Source organism: Patagioenas fasciata, chromosome 3 (genome assembly GCF_037038585.1).
Source record: "Patagioenas fasciata isolate bPatFas1 chromosome 3, bPatFas1.hap1, whole genome shotgun sequence".
In the NCBI taxonomy this organism is placed as follows: domain Eukaryota; kingdom Metazoa; phylum Chordata; class Aves; order Columbiformes; family Columbidae; genus Patagioenas; species Patagioenas fasciata.
The window spans coordinates 27,697,423-27,724,433 of record NC_092522.1 but is presented as its reverse complement, the minus strand read 5'-3'; the positions used below and the strand labels follow the sequence as shown (position 1 = coordinate 27,724,433).

Here is a 27,011-nt window from a genome sequence, read left to right as displayed (position 1 = left end):
TAAAAACTGAAGACTGTTTCAAGCCCACAATGATATATTATATTCTAGATACTCAGGTACATGCAGATGAGTCAAGAAAGATCTGATCCCTGCTCAGCCATTAATGTGCTAAGCAGTCATTGAAAAGTGTTTCAAATTCTTGCCTCAATTTCCTTATCTTAAACAACATATGCAGTAGTACTTCAGCTTTGTAAGTATTTGTTTATTTTAGGACAGAATGTTGAATGATTGTACTTAAATGTCTACTCCACTTTGAAAGCCTATTTTTCAGAGAGGCATTCATTATTTCTATCATAAAGATATATCTGAAATTATATTTTCTGAAAGTAGAAAACTTTAAGTAGGACAAACTTTAAGTTAGGACAAAAATTTATTATTTAAAGACGTTTCACTAATTATTTTTAATAAGCGAAAGAAAAGCCAGTAAAGTTTGATTTGATCTCTGTCATTCATTGTAAACTCAAAGCAACTTTTAAATGAAGTGATACCACTTTTAACAGTGATCAGATATATTGGCCCTGCTGTATCCTTAATATCTGCAGACAGGCAGCTAGAAGAGTTTGGAACTATGTAAATGTAACTTCAAAGTTTGGCATATCTACATATGTAAAATATTTAGCACAGATGATGGGTTTTTATTTTATAAAAATATTTTTCATCTATGCGGATGCAAATGGTAAGTGCAGGTATTTAACTACAGAGGAGGAAAATAGACTCCACAGTTTGCGCCATAACAGCAAGGAAAAGTTTTGGTTCAGACTGTGTCTACATGAATGTCTCTGTCAGTCATGCCTATTCTGACTCTTTTCCAGGTTCAATTCACAAACCTCATTTCTTGATCTTATTGCAGTGGTTGTTCAGATACTCCTGATTCATTTTCTATTTTAGGTGCCCACACTGAGATCATCTCATTACAGCACTTTTTATGGCAATATGTTCTGCACGTTAACATTTGTTTCTTCTGATTTTCCCAGGTATGCCTGTTATCTAGTTGTTTGTTCAGTCCAAATAATTCCAGTCATTGCACTCTCCATAATTCTCAACATGGGCATATGTTTTTGTTTCATTTAACCGAAAGATAGGCCATGATTCTGTGCCATATGTCATCACTAGAAAGGCATGCTAGTTATAAACCTGTATCTATTGGCAAAGCAGAAGATTGCTTTTTTGTTTCTCATCTTCACAGTTTCATTGAAGTTTACTCCTCCTCGGTTTTTAACCCTCTTTTCCCAGTTACCTTTCCTACTCAGTGTATAGCAAATATACCGAGTTGTTATTGATTTTTCATTCATTTTTCATTCATTCAGCCATGTTGATTTCCACGTATTCAATGCCTAAGAATGCATAGAGTATTCTTGGATTTTCTTTTTAATTTTGTACTTTCAATGATATATGTTTTCAGTTTTTAGATATGTCCTCATCTAATAACATATATGCCATGGACAACGCACTCCTTATTCAACACTCATCCATGCACTTTGGAACATCCATTGTGAAAGGTCCCTGGTGGTCTTCCTGCTTGCCCATCTCTGGCACATGGGGCTTGGCAAAAAAGGAAGCTGCACTATGGGAAAAAGCAGGTAAAGAGGCACAAAGGAGTGGCTTAAAGCCTCCATAAACTTCCTAGTAAATCCAAATCTGTTCACACCTCATGTTAGTGAAGTTTTCTTTTCAGAAGTATAACATAAACAGAGTACAGAAATATCTTGTTCTCTCTTCATGATCTATCCTGGTTTGTACGTCTAACCTCTGCTGTAATAGTAGTGTCATTTGAAAAGGAGTGGCTTTGTAAATCTTTTCACTTCTAGCATTAATCTTTAAAATTACTTGTAAGGCACCATATCACCCAGAAAAATGAAAACAATAAGTTTGAAAAATATTTCTCGGGACTGAGTGTGTAAGCTCTAACTCCAAAGTTTCCTCCACTTGCACTATTTGGTATTCCAAGCTGCAAAGCACAATTTTAGTAAGGCCCTGAAAATCAACTAAAGCTTTACTCCATGACCAGTAGACCTAAAGTTTAAGAAGACTATTGTCATTTGAAATCACGGAGCAGGCTTACTAATTCCTCATTAATACTGCTCTAGCAAAAAACTAAATCATACCTTCCCCTCCTTTTCTTCATGTACAACCTCAGCAGCTGCAATCCAGATACAGGTCTCAAGTAAAAATATGTGTAAGAGATGCCCCTTTCCCAAGTGTTGTATTTTACTGAGGTCAACACCATCAAAATGTCTTCTAGATTTGTCACCTTTACCTTTATATAAAAAGTAACCTGCTTTTCTTCCTCATGATAGATAGAAGTTTATCCACGTTACTCAGCAAGAACTTTGCTAGACTATAAAAGCTACAAAAGAATGCCAATAAGCAATTAGCTGGATGATTAATGATTTTAATACCTGTAATAAAGACATTGGATGGAATTTATAACTGCCCAGTAAAACTAATTATTCATCAGGCTGTTAAAAAGGATGCCTAGCCAATAACTGTCATATCACAAAACTGTTTTTTTTAAATACTATGAGGAAAATAATAAGTATTAGAATTACAAAATCAGGCAGAAACCATGACAAAACAAACAGCTCCTCTGGGTTAATTGTGACTCTGGTTACTGGAAAATGAAATATCTCTGTGAAGCAGCATTGAGAAACTACTAGATCTTCAGCTTCCTGCGTGAAGCAGCTTTAGAGATTAAGTTTAGGACCTTTTTTAAGGGAAGAAGGTGACTTGACATCAAGAAGGTGATTTGACATCATCTTCAAAATCTTGCAGCTTCCCTTAAAATTGATATCTGTAGGCAGACAGCTAGGACCAGAGGCAGGTATGCTAGCTTCCACAGTGATGGAAACATCTCTGCTGAGACTTATAGACTGCTGGGGAGGAGATGCTCAACTACACTGAAGTTTCTTTCTTAATGTTGATGGCACAATTTCAAAAAACTGCAGGCTGGCTTTTAAGCTTTTTACTTCACATTTGAAACTAAACAGTTCTTAGACAGGTCTGGAAATAGGGGACTCCTAAAAGCAACATAAGATATTCAAAACCAGAAAGTAGCATTCTACTTGAACAAGTGAATGTGGTTTCTTCAAATGATTGTTGCTGTATCTCCACTCAGTGTGGCAAAAGAAACTATGAATATAGCAACCTAACTGAATGCTAAAGAAAGTGAGGTGTGAGAAAATATGTGAATGTTCTCATTAAATAAGAAGGTTCCTTGTTCAAATGCTACCATTATGCGCACTCTTGCAGTATGAGCGTGCCAGTGGACAATTACAAAAAGGTCTACCCTGCTGGTAGAAAACAAAGGGGTCACCAGTTGATGTGCATTTTGTTGGAAGCATCAATTTATACATCCCTAAAGGTACAGACTGGAGAACAAGGCAGATTTGCTAATAAATTAGGTCTACGATAAGATTACCTATAGATATTTTTAATCCATAAATTTCTCTGGAGTACATAAAGGATGGTGTGAAACACTACCATTTCTGGTGGAATCCAAGCTTGAGAGCATCCATAAATAGAGAATAGATCTGACAATATGACAGATTAGCTGGTGTTAGGGAGCCACAATGAACAGTGGGGGGTGCAGTCTTATTATACCTTGAACGTCTTACAGGTATCTGTGAGATCCAGGTCACTGGACTACCTTTTGGCCATGAAACAACTGAAGCTGCAACAGACATTTTCCCCCTCAAATTCTTTTCTTATCTGCAGAAAGAGGTGGAAAAGAGGTTTCCTCAAAGCTTCTGCTCCTAGTAATCCAGACGACACAGAGCTGGATTGGGTTTGCAGCTACTAATTAACTTCTTTATGTCATATCTGGTAATCACAAAAAATCCTTGTCTCATTGTCAATGTATTTTTATAGGGGAAACGGGAGGCAGGTGTTCAGGAAGAAGGAAGTGACTCTTCCCACATAGAGTTGTTGTCCCCATCCCTCTCATCTCCTCCACAAACAGCACAAGCAGAAAGTCTGACTCTCCAGTATGCCTGGAGGGGACCAGCTCTTTGTCATGGCTTCGCCAAACCACTGCACCCCCTCAAACTGTCACCTCTTCTTCCCTTTCTGTAACAGAAAAATGAACGTTTCCACTGCCATGTCTCCAGTGGCATTTACATGTTGTTTTGAGATGAATACTATAGAGCATTATGATTTATAAATAGAGATAACTTTTCAAAAAAGAAAATCAGTATTGTTGAATAATGAAAGTAAACTGTTAGTTATAAATGAGGAAAACCAATCACCTTACTTTTAACTAAAAATACCATTGTTTATCCTAATAAATAAACCACTCTTTACAGCAGACTCATATATTAAAGGATCAGATGACTTTAGCATTACTGGGAATTTGCAACCTTGCCTCCTTGGGTGTGAGTATATTTGGAAACCTCAGCTGAGGATGTGTCATCCTTAACACATCTCATTACAGCTTTGGTTTTGGTTCTAGTTTCCCAATGGTACCGATATAAAACACTACTAAAGCTACAAACACAGCTGGTCTCATTGTGTTTCACATTTTGTGGTGTGTTCATGGTATGATATTGTCACAATCACTGTTCATACACAATCGTGATCTGAAAGGAGTTTTCAGAGTTTCCAAAAGCATTTGTGTATTCTAACTTACATAATCTTCTGAAATATATCTTTATGAAATATATGTATATGACATGAGAAAAGCAACTAGTTCCTGGATATTTTGTTCATATATCAAAAAGCGCCACAGGAGTGCTCTAGGGAATATGTTGTCAAAGAAACCACAGAATTTTATCTTCTCATCTCCCATTTTCTCTAAGGGGCAGGTGCTTATCACAACAATATCAAAGGGTCTTCTGTGTACATGCACTGAAATAAACATATTGTCATCGAAAGTCATAACGGAAATTCAGAAATTGGGAATGTACAAAATCTTATAAATGTTACAAACTCTAACTTTACAGACCGGGAATCTCCTCGTCTTTGCTTGCAAGAAGTGTCGCTCACCTAAAGATAGTGGAAGCCATGCCCTTAAAATACTGAGCATATGATTCTTTGAAAATTTACATCTTATAGTTTGATCATGTGTCTCCTAAAATTCTGCTCCCTGGAAATCTTTTTAGTATCAAACATATTCTCACAAATGGAAGTTTAAAAAAATCATTTACTACTTTGCTTCAATCTTCAAGTTATTAAAAAAGCATATTATCCTGTCTTGTTCACCTGAGATGGACAAGGCTTAAAACAAAAATATCAAAGCAGCAATACTTATTAAGTAGAAACTCTGGTTTGTGTGCTATCTTAACCTGCTTCTCAATTCTCTCTAAGGCATTCAAAGCATATAGCCTTTGAAGTGGCCTATACTCTCTATTTTTCTTCTGCAAAGTACAGCACATGTCAGGTTCAGACAAAATACCAAAAATGACTATATATTTTATTAAAAGCCTATTTTTTCCCTCTCTCTCTTTTTAACAAAAGTCTAATTTAGTTGTTGTTCCCTTAGGTACAAAGTACACAGTTCATAATTCATTTGATATAAAATGTCAGTTTAGATTTTTGCACTTCTTTGATAAACGAGAAAAAACATGTACATTTCAATTTCCTTCTATGAGGTTTTACTAGCAGAAGCCCCCCTCCCATTGTGCTGCTCAAAGACCTTTGTGTTAAATTAAACATCAAGATTCAGAAACTGTAGGGAATGATATTTCCAAGACATACAGTACGAATATATGAGACTGGGAAAAAAAGTAATGATTTTTCCTACCAGTAAAGTGATCTCTCCCAAAGAGCATCTTTGATCCTTGAATTAGTTCTCAGTTATAATTTAATATATCAAAACTGTCAGCAGCTTTCCCTACATTTAGACATAAAGTGATATAGTCACCTCCACAAAGAGCAAAATACAACATTCAGGGGCTTGCTCCCCTCCCAACTTGTGCTTGTGACTCTAAAGTCCATCAATATTAATGGGGAAAATCTGGTTACATCAAAGGAGACGGCAGAGAATTAATTTAATTGTATCTGTCATCATTAACAGTATTGAGTGTTTTTTTTCCTATGTAACCAAATCCTACCATTGATCAACACGCAAACTCTCAGGGGGGCAATCTGCACAATGGCAAAGAGCAGAATCCTGGAAATAAAACTATTATAATTTTAAAAATAGCAAAAAACATTGTCTATTATTCTCTTATGTAACACATGAGGCCAAGGCAAACAAATCTGAACAATCACATTTACAGAGTAAACAAGAATTCTTATCACTTCTCAAAATTGCCACTGCAATGCTATGGCTGTCACTTCACATTACAGTCTAGTTCAACAGTTGCAGTATCAATAAATTAAGCTGTATTAGAAAACAGCAATAGGACCACATTCTGATGCTCATGCTGAGTATTAGAACTGATGAACAACACACATCCAGATTCACAAATGCCCAGGACTCAGGACCTGCTCCTCTTGCCCCCTTTGTTGCTGACATGTACCCTGCCTCATCCCAACCTGGGAAGTGTCTGTAGCCCTTGGTTACAATAGCACCTGCTCTGTCTTCTCTCCCAATAAATGAGAACTTTTGTTTTGTTGTTTTTGTGGTGGTGTTTTTTGGGCAGTATTCTGCCTTCCTTGCTCATGAACCCAGAGGTTAGCATGCTGCCTGGCAAGTGGGAGATGGGAGTGTTAGTAACTTTAGGACGAATAATCCATTTATCCTTTTTTTTTCGGCCAGTGCTCCAACAGTGATAAACTATGGCAGAATATGAAAGGTGATGCTTCTGTTCCACCTAACTGTGGCAAAAATCCCTAACTGTTTTTATGGATTGGTCCCCCACTAAAACCAGCATTTCAATTAACATAAATATGATCCAGATGTTATCTGCTGAAGTAAAATATTTAATATTTAAGGTGAAGAAAAAGCAATTCAGACAAGCCTATTCACACACGGAAATAATCTGTACAAAATAGACAGTTGACTTATCTGATGCATAGGGTAAAAGGATTACAATCTTTTTTACCCGACCCATCCACATACGAGTGTTCGTACAGCATTATTAAGTAGCCACTCATCAGTTAATGTCCTGTTCTAGATACTTTTAACAAATAAACCATTTATATGAATTAAGTCTTGGCTTCATTTCCTCAGATAATGCTGAAGAACACATAAATCCACTGGAATTGGTGGAAGTGTGTCAATATACAACAATGAATGACCTGTTCCCAAGTATTTTTACTAAAAAGACCTTGGCTACTGTCTTCTCGTTCAAAATTGGTCTAATTGATTAGAGGTCTTAGTAACACCATCACGTTTTATTCAAACGCAAACCAGGCTGTGTTTTGCCTTATATGCCACAAGATGTGTCACAGCATTTACTCCAATCTGCACGTACAATTTACCATACTTTGAGGTAAAGGAAATACCAATACTTATTCTCCATGATATAGATTTTCTTCAATCTTTCGGAAAAAAGTAAAGAGGCAGGGAAAACTTCCTCTTTTTTGTTCGTTTTTTAAAACATGGACTGAAAGGGCTAAATATTTATCACAGAAAATTTACAGCTGCTTAATTCAGATTACAACCATCAGGAACATCCTGTTGAATTTTTTGGACAGCACTATCAATTTGTTACGAATAACCCTCTCAAACAGGCTTCCTAGTATGTAAGACCACTCACAACTTTGGTGGAAGGAAAAATAGAGAAAAGAGAAGTATTCTTTCCTTATATAATACCACCTCTTCACTCATTCAGCTTCTTTTCTATGTTTTCTATTAGAGCTATTTAGACAATCTAAAATCAGTCAACCTGAATTCATGCATTTTCTATGTACGCAGTGGCCACATTCTACTATGGTGACACCTTTCATGGAGAGGCAATCCCCCAGTCTAAGCTCAGGGACAAGAAGAGAGGCTGACAAACTTTCTGACATGTATATTTTATTTTTCAGCATGAGAATGAATATAGAAGTCTCTTTTACCTTCCCTTGCTAACATATGCACATCTTTCTATCTGTAAATGGGAATAACAATCCTCAGTCATTTCAGAAGCTTGTTGAAAAGCTGAATTATTAAATATTTGTAAAAATTATAAAATTAAATATGTCAGTATACAAATAGCAAGAATATAATTCAATACAGGACGTATCCCACTGTAACATGAAATATATTAATTCCCTTTCTGTCTTATTTTACTAATCCGGAATTAACCTAAGAGCATAGCATTTATTTGTCAGAAGAAAAATAAGACCTGCATACAAATCCAAAGAAAAAAAGGAAAAAATCCAGCATGTCTGCATGAACGTGCACATGCTAATACATTATATACATATTTGTATGTGTGTATCTGCATGTTTGTGCAGACACAAAAATAAATGTTCAGAAAGAAAAGCACAGTGAGGAAAAAACTGTCAAGTTTCAGGAACCGTTAAGGGCTATAGACTCTTATAGTCGCCTTTGTTGTAAGAAAGAGGGTAGCATAAAACAGCACTGCAATACAGGGACACTCTAAGGACTGATTCTCAATCAGCTTCCCTTTTCTCTCCCTTTCTGTCTTTGTTTCTTCTCAGGTACTCAGCCAACTAGCCCAAAGACAACTGCATACATGTTACATAATGAGGAGCCTATGCTAGGAAAAAATAGACAAAAGTCAAAATTAAAACACTACTAGAAAAAATAATTAACTATATGCAGGAAAAAATATTTTAATTCTGCAAATAGTTTTAAGAATTCCGATATATAGTTTAAGATTTATTAAGTTCCATTTCAGATCTATTTTCAAAATACACAGAAAACGCCCAAATAGGAGTTAACAGGAGTTATATTTAACTATTAAGAAAAGCAGTAAAAAAAGCAAAAGCATGTTTATGGGAATGATGTTTAGGAAAGATTATATCTGATTTTGTCCCTAGCTAAAGAGAGGAAAAGAAGAGTGATGTGACTCCCTGTATATTTCACCCACAGCAAGATCTTAAGAGATCCTTAATTTTTCCCCCGTTAAGCTTGTGATGAATATGTGAACATGTAACAGGTTGAGAGAACTTTGCTGGAGGCTTACAAAGTTCATTGCCAATGGTGGAACTTCAAAGCTTCATCAACTGTGCAAAGTACCTCAAAAAAACCCTTGTTACTTTCCTCAAGTGCTTTATGATCAGCAGGCTAAGTTCCATAATAAAGATGCTTCAAGTGCAGGAAATACGGAACAAAATGACAAAAAACAACAACAAAAATAACCCCCACACAGACCTTTGCCTTTGATGACAGTCAATGGAAATAGCATCTTATTCTGGAAACTATAGGGGCTGGAGCTGTTAAAACTAAGTATAAAAAAGGGAGTTTAGAAAAGCAGTGCAAATCATAGCGGCAAAGTGACATAAAAATTGATCCAATTTCTAAAAGTTGCATATTTCTGGAAAACGGTTCAACAGACAAAATTCATAGTGTGATTTTTCAAATGCCTTCTGTATGTTTTGACTAGGAATTTCAATGTCATTTTATTGTAGAATTTCTTCAATGGAAGAACCTAATTTAGCACATGGAGAATGTTGACTTTAATTAGAGTACTGAACAGTCTAATTCAGATTTACATGGAAGGAAAAAAAACCACACAAAACCAAAACCAAACCAAACCAAAACAAACAAAAAAAACCACCACCACACCAAAAAACAAGCATGAATAGGCTTAAGATTATATTAAAACTGCATAATTCATCTAAATTGTGTCCTTTTTTATGTACAATTATGTACAATATTCCAAAATAGGTTTATGTGATGGAAGGTAATAAATAGTGATCTGTTGGTAAATTCCACAAAAGCCTGTTTTTTCCCACTTTTATATATGATTCTGTTTTTCAGAAGTACAATCAAGCTGCAGTTTTCCAGCATGAAATCTGATTTACCACAGAATTCTTACATGAGATCTTAAGTACTGCCTGGACCTCATGCTAAGGCCGAGGTTTTGGAAAGACCTGGAGTGAGACCTCTACAAGGAGGTTAATTGCCTGCTTATAGATGATCAATTTCAAGCTCTTGCACAGTTCTCTCTTTTTAATCTGGCACTCCCCAAGCAAGTGAAAACATCCACGTTCTTCTAGAAAACTGACATCACAGTTTTGATCTTCTTGCCCTAATTTTTTGCGCAGCTCCAGAAAACAAAAAGCAACCTAAGAGCTGATAAATACAGGTGTCCTATGTCTGGAGGATGGAAACTGCAGAGCTGTAACTGTGGGACATCTGCCTAGCCCCAAAAGTATAGGGTGCAGGGGCAAAGGGAAGGAGGCAATCAGAAGAAAAAAGACATTGTTGGAGTGTCATTGCCTTCTGGCCCCCCCCAGTTTTCTGAGTAGGGACTTACACCAAGGTTCAATTTAAAGCAACTTTGAGGTGGTCCCTTATGATGTGTGGAGTTAGGTTGAGACTCAACTGCCTGCAATTTTAGGAAAGTGAGCAGTAAAGTCGGCACCTCTATACCTCCCATTGCTGTAGTCTGAATATACAACCCTTCAAGAATGAGGCTTACCTCTCTCTTCTCTTGCCACCAAAAACACCCACCCAGAACCAAGGATAGATATGGTACGAGCTCACTGAAAGATGTGCTGAGCAGTCTGGGAGAGAGGAATAAAAGAGGAAAGCAGAACTAACAAAAATGGCAGTCAGTTCAATACTGCAGAGGTTAGAGAAGAATTACTGTTCCATAGAACAATTCCCAGTTTTCCACACAATCACTTTTGCAATCCTACCCTTATATCTCCATGAAATGATCTTTCTGGACAAAAGGAACTGGAACAGACAATATACACAGCTTGCAACTGACACTCTAATTAGCTAGGTCATTACTGAGAGATGTAGGAGAGCTCTCTCCCCCTCCCTACTCTATCCTGCTCTCTCCTTAAACTACCTCTAGAAAAGATATGGTCATAGTTTTTCATTAAGAACTTCTTCATAACACTCCCTAGCCCACCTCTGTTGACTTGTTTGCAGTTTTGTTTAAAACACTTCCTGTTCTTCATCAAAATAGGAGACTATGTTATTCTGAAGCTAGAGAGATATCATATAAATGTTTGAGAATTTGGTATTTTTAAAAATTGTTTCTCACAATGAATAATATAGAATGATGCCAGAAGCTTTTTTTCTAAACTACCTTTATTTTTTTTTTCCATTTCTAAATTATATTTTTACTACTCTACCTTTACAAAAGACATAAGAAAATATACAAGAAGAAAAAAGAAAAAGAAACAGTAGATATAGAACAAAAAGTATCCTGCTGGATTTTAATCTATGTCTACAAGAGAAAGAAGGAAAGAATGGGGAAAAAGAAAAAGAAAAAAAAAGGGAACAGAAAAAAATAATGGAAAAAAATAGCAAAAAGGAGTGAAGTGAGAAAAGCAACCACTATTTCAGATATACCTGAAATTTGAAGTAAACGAAATCTCAAAAATGTGATACTAAGCATCATGGAAAAATAAAACTGTATCACAGGGAAAGTTGTAGCATATACAGGTTTGATTTTATTTCCTAAATAGTTCTAGCCTAGCAGCAACAGTTTGCTTGCTTTACTGAATACTAATTCGTCTAAGGAGGCCTGTTGGCTTCAGTGATCAACTTGCATGAGCAAATGCTTTTCTGATGTGAATATAAGTTGTATTATGTGATTCTTATTTGTTTGCATAATTAGATCAATGATTCTATGATGTGGCTCAATATCCAGTCTCAGAGGTGTTGCTACCTAAACTGACAGTGGCTGAAATCATCTGGTTGCAGGACATCATCCTCTGCAGATTTTGAACAAATGTCAACAGCTACAAGTATGTAGGCTCACTTTTTGCTGCTGAGAACTAGCCCAAGCTTGCAAGCAGATGCATGCAGCATCCAATATGCAAACAAGGAACCAGTGAAGGGCAGGTGCTTAAGAGGCCATGGAAAAATCTGACATGTTTCACTGCTAGACATTCCTACGTTGTGCAAATCTAATAGCACAGAAATGAACAACATACTTCATAAATTATGGCAGAGATTAAATAGACACGTCACTACTTAGGCAATTTTTTTTTTTTTCCCAGAGTATCCTCCCTCTTACGTTTTACGTAGGGAATATATATCAATTATTGGAGGCTCGTTTCTATAGAAATCTGCACCAAGTTAACGGTTTCTAATCCCCTACACAAGTAACCACACAGAAACAACTCTGCAACGTGATACAGAACTACCATCCACAAAAAGCTTCATACCTCTCGCCATTACTTGGGAATCCAGCCCTTTTCTGTGCTTTGGAGGTGACGATTGAGCCTCCACCTTCCTGCTTCCCACCTGATCAGAAGCCTGTCTCCCTACCTCTCTTTGTACCTATTTTTTCAGCACAACCCAATGGCATCCTGGGGTGTATTAGAACAGGGGTTGTTAGTAGGTCAAGAGAGGTTCTCCTTTTCCTCTACTCTGCCCTGGTGAGACCACATCTGGAATATTGTGTCCAGTTCTGGGCCCCTCAGTTCAAGAAGGACAGGGAACTGCTGGAGAGAGTCCAGCGCAGGGCAACAAAGATGACAAAGGGAGTGGAGCATCTCCCTTATGAAGAAAGGCTGAGGGAGCTGGGTCTGTTTAGCTTGGAGAAGAGGAGACTGAGGGGTGACCTTATTAATGTTTACAAATACATAAAGGGTGAATGTCAAGAGGATGGAGCCAGGTTCTTGCTGACAACCAAGGGGAGGACAAGGGGTAATGGATTCATACTGGAACACAAGAGGTTCCACTTAAATTTGAGGAGAAATTTCATCATAGTGAGGGTGACAGAACACTGGAAGAGGTTGCCCAGGGAGGTTGTGGAGTCTCCTTCTCTGGAGACATTCAAAACCTGCCTGGACACGTTCCTGTGTAACCTCGTCTAGGTGTTCCTGCTCCAGCAGGGGGAATGGACTAGATGAGGTCCCTTTCGAGGTCCCTTCCAATTCCTAACATTCTGTGACTCTGTGATTCTTCCTTTCTGCATACAGGACTTCTCATTCCTTTCCATTCTCAGGCTAGAGTACTATCTATATTATATACTATACTAGAGTATAATCACCAGTAGTGATTGCAACTTTCTTTTCTGTTAGCTGTCCATCTCTTGTTATAAAGCAATTCTGAATTAACGGAGTCCTCCATCTGCCACTCATTCAGAAATAGCACTCATTTAGAAGAAAAATATATAACCAAGGACTCTGTGTAGAAGATTTTCTCCCAGATATTTGCAGTTTTACATCCGTTGTATAAATTCAATTAATTTACCTAATTTAATTGATTCTAAACCAATTTTTTCTCCAGATCTTCTACTGGCTGGCATCCTCAAATTAATGTGAAACACTGGCTAGTATATTATTTTTACAACTTCTACCAAAGCAGTTTAGGACAAGATAAATAGAACAAATTTATTCTTTTTGGAAAAAATATAAAACTCGAAAAAATTTACTTCCACCTCTGCAGTATGAAATTTGTCACTAATCATTTTAAACTATGCCCTTTTATGCTTCTTCCATCTCTTTTAGCTTTCTATGCAGTTCTTTGATGTAACAAAGACAGTTTCAGACAACATTTCAGTTCAGCTGGAAAAAAAGAGCTTTAAGTCTTGAGGCAAAAAGTAGTGTATTTAAAATTTATATACTCCATAATGTCTTTGTTCTGAACTTGAACATCCTGAAAAACTTCCCCGCTTTCTTTTGCCTTCCGACTCTGAAGATCATTTGTTCTCATGGTTTGAGCTTCTTATTATGCAACAGTGACTTTAACTGGTGGTTCCAGCATTTAAGTACATGCACAGTCATGGCTGACCCTTTCTGATCAATTGCCAATCCATACAGGTTTGACTGATAAAAGAGCCAATTAGATTTAAGCAAATTAAGGGACATCACCAATGTCAACCACTTATTAAACTGAATGCTGAATTCCATGCATACAAAACACTAATGCACCAAGTCCCATTAAGAGTTGAAATTCTAACCCCATTAGTAACTCCAGACCACTGCAGGGTAAAGGTCAAAAGAAAGTTTCATATTTATGGATTAACATTTGGATTCAGTTTTTATTTTTTTTAATCTTTCCAAGAACTCTTGAACCTGCACTGCAATTTTAGTCAAGAGCTTAGATAAAATATATTCCTTATTTCCAAGATTTTTTTTTTTGAGCATTGGCTTTAAGCTTAGCAAAACAGAGTGATGAGAAATTAAGACATATTCAATCAGGTAACACTAAATATTTGGTGTACTTTACATAATGTGTTATATACACTTTAAATACACTTTAAAAATGAAACAAAAGAAATGCATGTTGGAAGAAAATGTGTATAATAATTGAAAAACAGTGATCTGCAGTAACTTCAAAATGGAATATCCCTCTTTCCTCTGTCACCCTCCCTCTTATACAATCTTCCACCAAACTCCATGAAGCATTCCCCACAATGTAAATTTTTGAAACAGCTTTTTTTTGTTATCTTTGAAAAGAGAATGCTGCATTTTAACACTCATTAAAAGACTGTGATTTTGTATATAATGAGACCTCTTTCACTCTTTGATCAAACAAAACTTCTGTCAAAGTGAAATCATGGCCACTGAAGTAAATAGTAAAATCCTTTCTGAATTTAGTATCATCTAGATTTCATTTAATGATTTAGAAAGCACTTGTAACTGAAGGCACTGAATACAGCCCAGTGTAAACTTACCATTATGCTCACAACATGCAGTGGAACTGTATGGAACTCAAAGAGTCATTGTAATAAACATCACAGTAAACATATTTTGTCCTAGATATACACAAGTGTGTATCTTTATGTGTGCACACATTCAGTGGAATATAGTGTATGTGAGAGTACTTCTCTCATATGCACTGCTTCATTTATTATTCATTTCACTACAGATCACAGTCCGCTGGACAATAGTATAGAAGATTTCTTTAATAACTCTCACTGCTAATTTAATTCTACTTAAACACACATATCCTAGTGAATGCCACATGCTTTTCAGCATGATTTTATGTGTAAATCAGGATAATATGTTTTCAGATCATTAACTAAAAGGAAGCATGAACTAAAACCTATTTAATCAATGAGGTATTGCTTTTAAACTACCACAAGGTCATAAAAAAGATAATTTCAAAGCTATAAGTTTTCTAATTGTAATCAACAACAATCTAATGATGAAAGAAAGTGTATTTTAATGGCTGTCATAAACTTGTGCACATCCTTGCCTATCTTAAAAGATCCTTTCCCTTCTCATTTGGTAAATTTTTTACTACCAAATTTTGTCATTTCTACATGAAAAATTGAAGTGTGACAATGGGATTAGAAATGTCAGTATCTTACCGCTGAGTCTAAAATGAGCAGTAAAACTCTGATGTGGTTTTATTATTACACAACAATGTATATTTATTAATATTAGCTGTAATGTGGCAATCAGATTGGAAAAGTATAAAATGTGCTGGGAATTTACCTTTTCCTTCATCTGTTTGGAAGCAAACTGTTCTAAGCGTAATTTTATTTTCGAGCTGTAAGGTTTTGTTGGGCTCTCACTATAGAATTCAAAATTGCCTTAAATTCCACGGGCATTTATTCACCAAAAGCTAATTCACTAGGATGTCCATGAAAAGAGCATTCAAAAGGAACACATATACATCAGCTGCAAATTTTCTTAAAAAAGAAAAAAAAAAAAAAGGAGCAGGTACAGTTTTTAGGGGGTATTTGGTCAATTCTCTAATTTCAAATTTTTATGAAGATCCAAAGTGGCTTAGAGCCTCATTCTGTCAATCAGCACACTGCAATTGACTTTCTTACAGCTGCATCAGTTTGTGTATTCTGGCTCAATATATTACTATTAAACAAATTTGCTAAGTCTATCCAGTAAGCGCTCTTAGTCAGGATTTATATCTTTTATTCTAAAACGCACTACAAAATGCAGGTGACTCTCCATATTCTTAGATTATGTTAGCCATCCATGATAGAATACACCATCATTCACGGAAAAAAAAAAAAAAATGAAGTATATAATGCATGTGTCACCTACATAGCATGCTATCTATAGAACTACTTATTTCCATTCTCTAGTTCTGAAATTGAACAATGTGACAAATCAGAAGCTGAAGAGAATAATTTTGTTAGTAAGAACTACTAATGCAAACATATTCTTCTGAACCTCCAGTTCTCAGTTGCAATAATAAATATCATTTTGTTCAACAAAGTATTTCTGTAATTGTTACATGCACAGAAAAAGCACTTTTGCATACGTACCTCCTGGAGGCATGACTATTGTTACAGCATCACTTATCAAGCTGCCCTGGCTGTTGGAAGCATTCACTTGTACCGTGTAATTAGAAAATGGAATCAGTCCTTTAATGGGTACCCATACATTGGATTCGTTGCTGCTGCATAACATCAGAGTACTATTTACAACGGAATAATCAGCATTAGCTGTTATGAAAAAAGAAAGGAGGGGGGAAGAACAAATGTTAGACTTTGCATCTGCTACAATTCACCGTCTTTATGAACCAAGTCTTATTTCTACTCATACGAAAAGTTGCCATTGATTCAAATAACACCAAAAAATGATCTGCTTGGGAGAAAAAATATTAATCACCATTTTCTCCTTCTTTTGCCAACAGTTGTACTTAAAAACTTGGAAAATAAATGAACCAGCCATGCAGTTGCAAAGCTGACTGCTAGGTACTGCAAATAAAAGCCAGCTTTCAGAAATTATTCATGTTCTAGAACAGTTATGTGATAACTGCAAATTCAAAACTTTAAGGTTAATTCTTATACTTATGAAAGACTCATAAAACTTCTTTAATTCACTAGGAAAAGACTTACCTTAGGAGTTTACAAGCTAACTTCATTGCAAGTGTAAGAATTAGTTATCTGTAGTAAGAAACACATGCTTTCCAGCATTGCCTGCAGTCCTCTCAAAGATAAAACAAGGATTTGAAGTATCCAGTTTATCAGTTGAAATCATCAGAGGACACCACAGCAACTTACATGTCCTTTACAACCCTTTTAAGATCTTGAACCTCAGATACGACAATATTCTACCCTACAAAAATAACAAAATAAATCTTTCCAAAATAGCTGATGAGTACGACCGGAAAATTTAAAAAAATGTCAAGTAACAACTTCTTTTTTGACTCAATGAAGATTTCACTCATGTACCCAGGAACAAAGCTGAGCTCATTTAAAATTATCCAATATTTTGAACATATAAATGATTATTATTATTACTACTATCCGTCATTCCACAGAGAGGTCCCACATTGAAGTAAATGGAAATTCTGCTTTACAAACAACAGCAGAATCACACAAGCCTGAGACAGGTATGAGAATGAGATTAAACAGAATATAACTATTAAAAATATCTTAAATTAATTAAGGTATTGTCACAGGCAGAAGGCTATATATTGACATGTGAATTCTCTACAAAATCTAGTGCTATGTTATTTAAAAAAAACCTCTCTTTTAGATAATTTTTTTTATGTGAAACTCATTGGGTTTACACATTTTTACACAAATTTCAAATGAGTCACTAAAACTACAATGTTTTTAAACCTGAAACAGTGTCCTGGCTTCAGCTAGGACAGAGATAATTCTCTTCCTAGTAGCTGCTGTAGTGCTGTATTTTGGATTTAGTATGAGACTAATGTCGATAATACACTGATGTTTCTGTTGTTACTAAGTAGTGCTTATACTAACTCAAAGACTTTTCAGCTTGGAAGTGCACAAGGAGCTGGGAGAGGACATAGCCAAGGAGAGCTGACCCAAAGTGACCAAAGGGATAGTCCATACCATACGGTGTCATGCTCAGTATATAAACTAGGGGGAGCTGGCTTGGAGGCTTGCATTGCTGCTGGGGGACAAGTTGGGCATAAGTCAATGGATGGTTAGCAGTTGGACTGTGCATCACTCACTTTGTATATTATTATTATTATTACTCTTCCTTTGCTATCCTGTTAAACTGTCTTCACCTCAGCCCACATATGTTTGTTTTTTGTTTTTTGTTTTTTTGAGCAAGCTGCTTAGTTTCCAGCTGGGGTTAAACTACAACAGTTTTCCAAATATTCCATATTTCTATGACATGCACTAATGTGCATATGCAGTACATTTCAGTCATGTTCACATCACATTTTACCATGGATAAGCGATCTGGACCTTCGTCTAATTTTGGAATTCCTATAAACAATCTGTGACACACTGTACAAGTCCAAGCTATTGCATTACTTTGTTGTTTGCAGACCTGCACAAAGGGTGTTTTCTGTTATTCTGCTGGCAACATATGGCAAACTTTCTGAGTTTTGGGGGAGAGAGAGAGTTTTATAAAACTCTTTTTATAAATCTGTCTTGTAGCCTAGTTCCTCATTGCTCAAATTTTACCAGACTGTCTGAAGAGACTACACTATTGTGAATGTAGAATAATTTCATGAAACCTGGTGGATTTATTTTGGATTTCACTGAACTTCACATTAGCCTGAGAGACCCCACTATATAAACAGCAATGGAGGCAAAGCTTCTTATCATGAAAGAAGAACCACCACGTTTTACACATTCTACATACAGATACATCAATTCTGCAGAAGCAAAGTGATTTTGTCTTACCTAGGCTACTCAACCGGCACTAGAAAAATGCATCTGCATTACTTGATCTCAGCTCTTACGTTGTATATCAAACCCTCCTTCTGCATCTTTGTAAAGCTGTTTCTCTGTGCAGTTTGGGAGTAGATACAATCCAACAAAGCACATTTCTTCCATAATGCATCACAGCTTTTCTACCTACCACCAGGCAGACCACAACTTTTTATTTGCGATGCCCATCCAACAACATGTGGCTGTTCTATGCACGTACTGCTTTATTCTCTATAAAGCCATTAGAAATGGTCAACTGACATACACAGTCTTAAGGTCCTAGTGACATAAAACACACAAGGACTCTGATGGCTGTGAACCTACAATGTGAAGGAAAGTTTAAAAATCCAGTGCTGACAGACCAAGGTGCTCAGGATAGATTCATACCTCAAGCACAAAAGCAGGCTGCCTAACAGCAATTTATGTGCCAAATTTGTGAGAAAACTAAACTTTTTCTATCTCAACATCATGTTAATATTCTTATTCTCATCCACCTGAGCCCAGAAGGAAAGCACATGCTTCCTCTGCTGATATTTTTATCCCACTATTAATCTTTTTTTCAGTGGCTAACTATATTTCTAAAAATACAGTTTTGAGTAACAGAAAAGGAATTAAAAGGATACCACTCTATTCCAAATTGCCTGGATAACAACATTAATATACAGTAATTATACAATTAGTTGTAACATTAAATTCTAGTTATAGCAGAGTGATTACTCGGCAATTATAAGAAGTATATAATTACTCAATAATTAGGAGAAGTATGTAATTACATAACCATTTTATTCAGCTCAAAAATGAACTTGCAAATTTACAATGAGATAGACAACAGTTCAAAATTCTGAATTGCTTCTAACAAAAAGCTGAGGAGTACTCGCAAATTTCCAAACCTGGATATTACACAGACAAAAGGCATTTTATCCCAGTTCCCAGCCAAGCAAATTTCTGCTGCTGGCAAGTAAAATATTAGAAGAACATTTTTTAAATGCAGGGTTTACTGGGGATGACTTGCAATATGCAGCTTTGCCACTTCTCACTGCTTAAACTTTGCTTTCAGTGGGCTGGAAAATGCAGACACATAGGTTCAGCCTGACAGAAAGTGATACAGCGATAACCCCGTCATATCACTCTGTGCCATTCCTGCCCAGACTGCTTCGGTGTGGATCCTATTTGTGAGTATAAGTGGATGAGGCTTCTCTTTTTCCGTTTTTCATGTGTGTTTTGCTCTCCATCCTGCTCACAGGTCCTACTGTAGTCTACCAGCAAGTCTGCCACAGAACTAAACAGCAGCTGCCTCAAACGCTGGTAAAGTTCTAAGAGACATTGTTTTACTTCAGATAAGTGGTTTCTACCAGAATGCTTCCTCATTCCTGCACATTTCTGCCTTTTAAGTCCTTCCACGAACAGTCACCAGCACTCCAACAAGCAAGATCCCCTCAAGACACAGCTAACATGAACAACCTATCTAGGAAGGCAGAAAACAAACTCCTAGAACTGGCTTACCATGGTCTTTAACACTTAGACACACAAGCAACTGTACCAAAAGATGGATTCAGATGGAAGGGGGCTCAGAGTCACCATCTCCTACAACCTCTCAAAAAAGACTAAACCCTTTGCAGATATGGAAGGCTTCCCCATGCTCCTTAATCTTTACATATTTTTTTTGCATCGTGATGGTTTTGTTCTTTTTCTAGCCCTCCTCCTATAGGGCTCTCCTTATTCCCCCAAATATTTCTGAGGGACTTCTTTGGATAACTCTGGTATTTGAGAAAAATCTATGTCATTCCCAGTTTAGCCCTGGTTTATACCAGATCAAAGTGTCTCAGTTTTTCAGGAAGACATTATCCAAATGACAAAATTAGGGCTCAAGAATATCCATATACATACTTAAAAACTATATACACTTGATACAAAGCCAAGTAACGAAACATGCTTACATTAAAAAAGATATGCAAATAATTGCTCCATTCAAAAGAATTGTTTAAAAGTGCTAAGTTTCACACAGTACTCTAGCTGATAAGTATCTGTGTTTGCAAGTGCACTGTGGACACTATGAAGGGAGCTTCCAAGCACACATGCATTCCTGTTACTGAGTACCCCTGTAAATAGGTGAATCCTGCGGGTCAGTGGTGCGTAAATTACTGCTGTCCTGGGTCCGTCATCCTATGGGGTTCACTAGATTGAAATAACATAAATGGGTATCCTTTTCCATTCTTGTTATAATCATTGTCACAAGAATTTTAATGCCTCATATATTCCATAATTTTTTTCTCTGTGCGGTACTGCTCTGACCTTTTCAATATTCTGTAATTTGACTGGCTGGCCATTTCAAGTTCTGTCCTTTTTACAGCCTTATTAACTTGTGGGGAAGAGGTGAAATGGACAGCCAATCAGAATACATAATATTGCAAAGGTCACAGTAGTATGGTATAGTATCAGCAGACACAGAATACTGTACATTAGTCATTAGTGTTCTGATATCTTATTCATGTGACAAAGGTTGTAAGTAGCACAGGAGATGGTACAGCATGAAACCATCCTTATGACAAAGACCACAATGGAAAAAAGAAATAACACAAACTAATTGCATTCATCTCACATTTAAAAACTGGTTTTTTGTGGGGATTTTTGTGCGTGTGATTTTTTAGTGGGTGTTTTGCTGTTCCCCACCCCCTGCCCCCCAAATTTGCTGTATTTAAAGGTACTCTTTCCATGTGAATCAAAATAAATGTTCATAAGGAAATGGGTAATAAATTGAGATGTTTTCTTTTCACATATTAAAAAGAAAATACTCACATTTCATATGTGTGGGCAAATACCGAATACTTCTACTGCATTTGTGATTATTGAAGTAATAAGTTTAAACACAACCAGTCTAATGTGTCAGTATTGCAAACACACTGACACAACTATGCTGCTGACTTCAGGAAGCAAGGAGGCCATGCTGGTGAAAAATACTACTGGGTGCTCACATGGTTTTCTTGCCCTGATCATCAAGATCTAGCTATCATTATACAGAAGATATTAGTCAAAATTCAGCTTCCTTATACGTCTGTGTTTGTATTCTTATGGGACTTCAACTGAGCTGCCTTTGTAAAACAGATTTCTACCTCCTCCTATTTGCAGAGTCCTAGAAAGTGACTGACTGTTCATCTTACTCCTAGGTTTGTCTGAACTTAAATGACATTACAGGACCATAGTCTGTGAAATGCAGAGAGATTTCCACCTAAAAGGTACTTAAGCCTGAAACATGTAAGTCTTAGAATCACAAATGTTTGATGGGCTATTATGTTCTTTCAGTGTCACTATTTCAAGATATCGTGCGGCTTCAATCGCAAAAGTACACTATATATTGTGTATTTTTCAACTGAGTTTAAGGCTTTGTGTCATACTCTGAAATATTACTATCAATCTATACTGTTTCCTTTATATACATACAGGTCCTTATAATCTCTTTTACATTAGAGAGGATGATGTGACACAATGTTCAAAAAGATAGAAACAGAATTATTACCACTGTAGAAGACTATTCAAAGAGTAAAGGTAGCAAAGATACAGGTCAAGGAACAGTCCATATGAGGACCTAGAGAATTATACAAAGATTATTTAGTTAACAAGCACAAACACAGTTATTTTTATGCCTCTTTTATATATGTGTGAGCATCTTATCTTGGGTCACAGAAAAAGTCAGATAACAAAATAAAAATGTAACCAAACCTCACTTTTTCACCTCTTTTCCCCATCCTTCCCCATACCTCATCCTCAGTGTCCAACAGTTTCTCTCCCTGTACTGGTTTCTGGCTATTTGGCACCACATCTTTCTGGGGGAAATTCTGTGAATATGCACACTTCCTCATCTGTAAACTCATTCTTTTATCCATTAGTTTTGCCTGTTCTTCAGCCTCATTAACTTCCACACAAGCTACTCCTTTCCTCTCAGCTAAGGTTTTTCTTCTCTTCTTTTCCCACTGCTTCTAGAGCAGTATCCAGAATTTAAAATAATAATAATAATAATAATAATTTTTAAAAAAGTTACTTTCCATTAGTTCAATTATCCCAATAACACAGAGCTAAAAGTCCTTCCTTATCATTACTGGTGACTCTCTTTTCATAAGACTTGTAATAATAAACTGTTCTCCAATTATCATCCCAATTGTTATACTGATCTTATGAAGTGGTTTCAGTGCTTTGACACCATATCTCTCTTTTCAACAAAGCACTGAGGTTTTGTGTGTGTTTTGGGGTGGGCTTTTCTTGGGTTTGGGGCTTTGGTTTTGGGTTTTTATTTTTTCAGATGAGTACACTGCTGATTCTGTGCCTCAATCTCCTGAACCACTATTTGTTCCTATGAGCATATCACAGTCTGAGTCCGCAGAACTGAGTCCAACACTTAAAATTTCTCTCATCACTGGAAGTCTGAAAGCTCAGAAACACAGATGTAGTTTCTGACTGTACTACTCAAATTGTTTCTTTGACAGCTCAGTTTTCCTCACTTTAAAACAGGCAAAGGCACCTTCTGTGACTTTTCACAGACTTAAATTTGATACAGCTGTCTTAGACTGTCTTGAGATGTACGGAATGCATATGCTGGACATTCTGTCCATCACTCTGAGCTGGTCCCCAGTACAGGCTGGTGGTTAATGCTGGAAAGTTGCTTTTCTGCTTTGAAAAAGACATGGAGGTCCTGGTGGACAAGAAGTTGAACATGAGACAGCAATGAGTCCTTGAGACAAAGAAGGCCAACAGTTTCATGGGCTGCACTAGGAGGAGCATTGCTAGCAGGTCAAGGGAAGGGATCCCTCCTCTCTATTCAGCCCTGGTGAGACACATCTGGAGTGCTCATCCTATTCCAGGCTCCCCAGTACAAGACAGGTATGAACTTACTGGAGTGGAGTCCAAGCAAAGATGATTAAGGGCTTGAAACACCTGTCACACAGAGAGAGTTTGAGAGAACTGAGGTTGTTTAGCCTCAAGCAGAGAAGGCCTGGAGGCAGGAGGATCTTATCAATGTCTATAAATATCTGACACGAGCGCGTAAAAAGCCGAACACTCTCATCAGCATAGAGTAACAAAACAAGAGGCGATGAGTACATACAGAAAATACAAGAAATCATGTTTAAGCCTAAGGAAAAAACTTCTTTACTTTGAGGTTGGCCCAACACTGGAACAATTTTCCCAGAGAGGTTGTGGAGTCTTTGTCCTTAATGATATTCAAAACCTAACTGGGCACTGTCCTGGGCAATGTGGGCAACGTGGTCCAACTGACCCTGCTTGGAGAAGGGGAGTTGGACTAGATGATCTGTAGAGGTGCTCTCTGACCTCATCTGTTCTATGATTCTGCATAAATTTGTGGAATACTTCAAGAACCATAAGGCAAAGCAGGGGTAATCATTATGATGAAAGCACATTCCTGTCAGGAAAAATAAGTGATCATTAGTATTACAAACAAAAAGGCATGTGCTCATTTATATGTTCATTAATTATATGAACTGACATACGAAGAAAGCCCACAGCTTGATAGGGGAGCTCATACAAGAAAGTTAGCACAGACTCCATGGATAGTCAATGACTGCAGTCGAGATCAGGCTCTGTCATGATGGCAGGCGGAGAGGAATATTTGGTGTGTGGTCTCATCTACCCTTTTGAGATTCCAGTTCAGTGCCATGACGCTTTCAACATAAAAACTCTATAACTGTATATGAAACTGTCAAGAAGAAACTTGGTTCATTTGAATTACTGTTTTAGGCTTTCTCATTACTCTTTCATAAACATAGAAATGTCCAATGAGTCTTGCAATTGAGTCTGTCTCATGTAGACCTTTTGGTTAAAACAGTGTATTCAGTAGTGTCAAACCTCTACTGTAAGTATACTCATCTGTATTGTAACTCACTTTGCTGCAACAGCACCAAGGGGCATCAGTCCTGGACCCCCCCGTACACTGTACTAAGTACATTAGGGACACACTGTAAGAACACCACACGTTACAGAAGAAATCATAAAACAGGTTGAGGCCACCCAACTCTGGAAAGCATTCTCTGAGCAGATCCAACCTATGTGGATTTCACACAGGCTTCCAGTATCCAGGTGCTCTTATCCCAACATGAACAGGGGAAATTGTCGCAGCACAGTTTAGTACCCTGAGTGGCACAACATCACTTTGTCTATAAATGACCAGAAGGCATCAAATAGCAAAAACATTTGCTGTAGTTGTGATTTTAAGCTGACAGACCATGTAATAGTTGACTTCATCTGTTTTGTTTGAGGAGTTTTATAGACAAATGATGAGACTTTATAAAGTTTCTTTCACAAGGGACTTCACACACTAAATAAATTTCAGAAACAGTTAACTTTAAAATCTTTAAGTTTGTTTTCCCATAGTTAGAACGTTCCTTCCCTAGCTGCAGCACTACATAAATAGAGATTATCATAGTATCTGGTTTCTGAATCTATGCCCATAATTCACAGATGCCAATAAGAGTTTTCCATTCTCCAGGGACACTATCAGAAGGAGACTAGCTAAACACACAGAGCAGAACTGGGAGTCTCAAATCCATAATCAAATATCTAGATTGATTGTGTCACTTGCACTTGTATTGATTTCAATTGGAGCAGCTGACCCAAGGGAATAATAAAAATGTGGAATAAAACTGATTTATGAGAACAAAATAAATCCTTTTGTGAGTGGTAATGAATTGGTACTATTTAACCCTTTCAATCACAAAGGGAGAACACCATTTATTTTTTCAGAATGCTGAGTTAGCTGAAAGAAGTCATATAAAAAATGTCAATACTGTCAAATGCCATTACACTTAGTTGTAATACTTTGGAAGGAATGAAGCTCTCAACTTGATCTGGGTTTTTTATTTGACATAAGACATTCTTTTGGTTTTTTTCAGTCATCTTACATGAGGCATCATAAATGATGCACTTGTACATCAAAAGAATCACAGAATCACTCAGGTGAGTGTTTGTTGCACTCACTTACACGGCCTACTTAGAGCAAAACCAGCCTATTCAGGACAAAAACATGTAGAGCATAAACAGCCATACCAACGGCACACACTCATCCCTATAAAAAGATGACCTATCATAGTATCTTCATCTTTCTGGTATAACACTAGAAAGTTACATAGTCAAAACCAAATTGGATCCAACCTTCAAATAAAAACTTCATCCAAACATGTCAAATCCCAGTTTTCATCATGCTTCCTCTACCTGAGAAAACAGATGAGTTTTACATTGGTCCCTAAAGAGAAAGAAGCATATTTGTTTGAAACCAAGACATACAAGAATCCAAACACAATTTCTTCATCTGCAGAAGCTCCAGTCAGACTATTTATATTTTGTTTGGGTCTTATATTTACACCGTTGACACTAATAATTTTGTGTCCAATGTCATAATTTTTTTTTTGCATTAGGATTTACCACAGATAACTAAGCACTGTCAATGTAGCCTCCTCAGCCTTCATGTGGGTTAAGAACTCTGGAGGACATTCATTAACTAAAAGAGTGTTTTCATAGGAAAACTGATTGGCAAATTCCCTTTTACTCAATACTGTTTACCAGTGCCATCTCTAGAAGATTGCTATTATTCCCTAGACTGTTCCAAGGGAGCAGCGACAGCCTCAGAGACTATCCTGCTATTGGAGGTCACCAGGAATTTCAGCTTGTTAAGAACTGATAATACATTTCTCGCAGAAATGGAGTTCAGCCTTATTTATCTGCTTTATAACATGAAAGCCAATAAATTACACAGTACAATATAGAAACGGATCATTGTACATGCGACAAAAGCATAATTATGTGAAGAGAGATGCAGAAGATCAAGTAAAACACTATTTGCAGTCTGATACTAGAGTCCTCACCAAAGAAACAGTCCACTGTAGAAATTAGAGAGAGACCACTTTCTTTTTGCCTTCCTCTGGGACACCTATATCAAGGAACAGAACAGAAAAGAAAATAAAAGCATATCTGCTGCTGAAGGATATCTTGCTGGTAGATGGTGTATTGTGAAGCTGTTCAAAATCTAATGAAATTTGACTAAATATTACCCAATCATCATCCTGAAGTGCATGCAAAACTACAAGTTTTCTAGTCAAGCAAATCAAACTTTAAATGGCACATTACTCAGTGCCAAAATATCGCTAAGTCCTGCCCTAGTGAACAGATTAAACATGACTATTTGCAAATTAGTAATACGTCCCCTTCTTTTCTGCCTCAAACATCTTCAGGACTAGTGAGCTCTGTAGCTAAAACTAAGGACATAGACAAAATGAGGTAGTAAGGGGATGAAATAAGAAAAATGTACTTAATGGCTGATTTGGAAAAGCAGCCAAGGGCTCCCACAAAAGCATCCTACTTTGGGATTTGGGAGGGTATCTCTCTGGCGAGCAGGTGGATATGCCAATACTGTCACTTATGGTGGGGATG

General features: G+C 36.8%; 1 protein-coding gene across 2 annotated transcripts in view; it reads right to left on the bottom strand.

Moving 5' to 3' along the window:
- Nucleotides 1-27,011, bottom strand: part of USH2A (usherin) — a 386,355-nt gene that overhangs the window by 142,079 nt on the left and 217,265 nt on the right. For both annotated transcript variants that reach the window (XM_071805984.1, XM_071805985.1), the window contains exon 38: nt 16,206-16,385. In XM_071805984.1, coding sequence (XP_071662085.1) covers nt 16,206-16,385 — 180 coding nt within the window. The remainder of the gene's footprint in view (nt 1-16,205; nt 16,386-27,011) is intronic.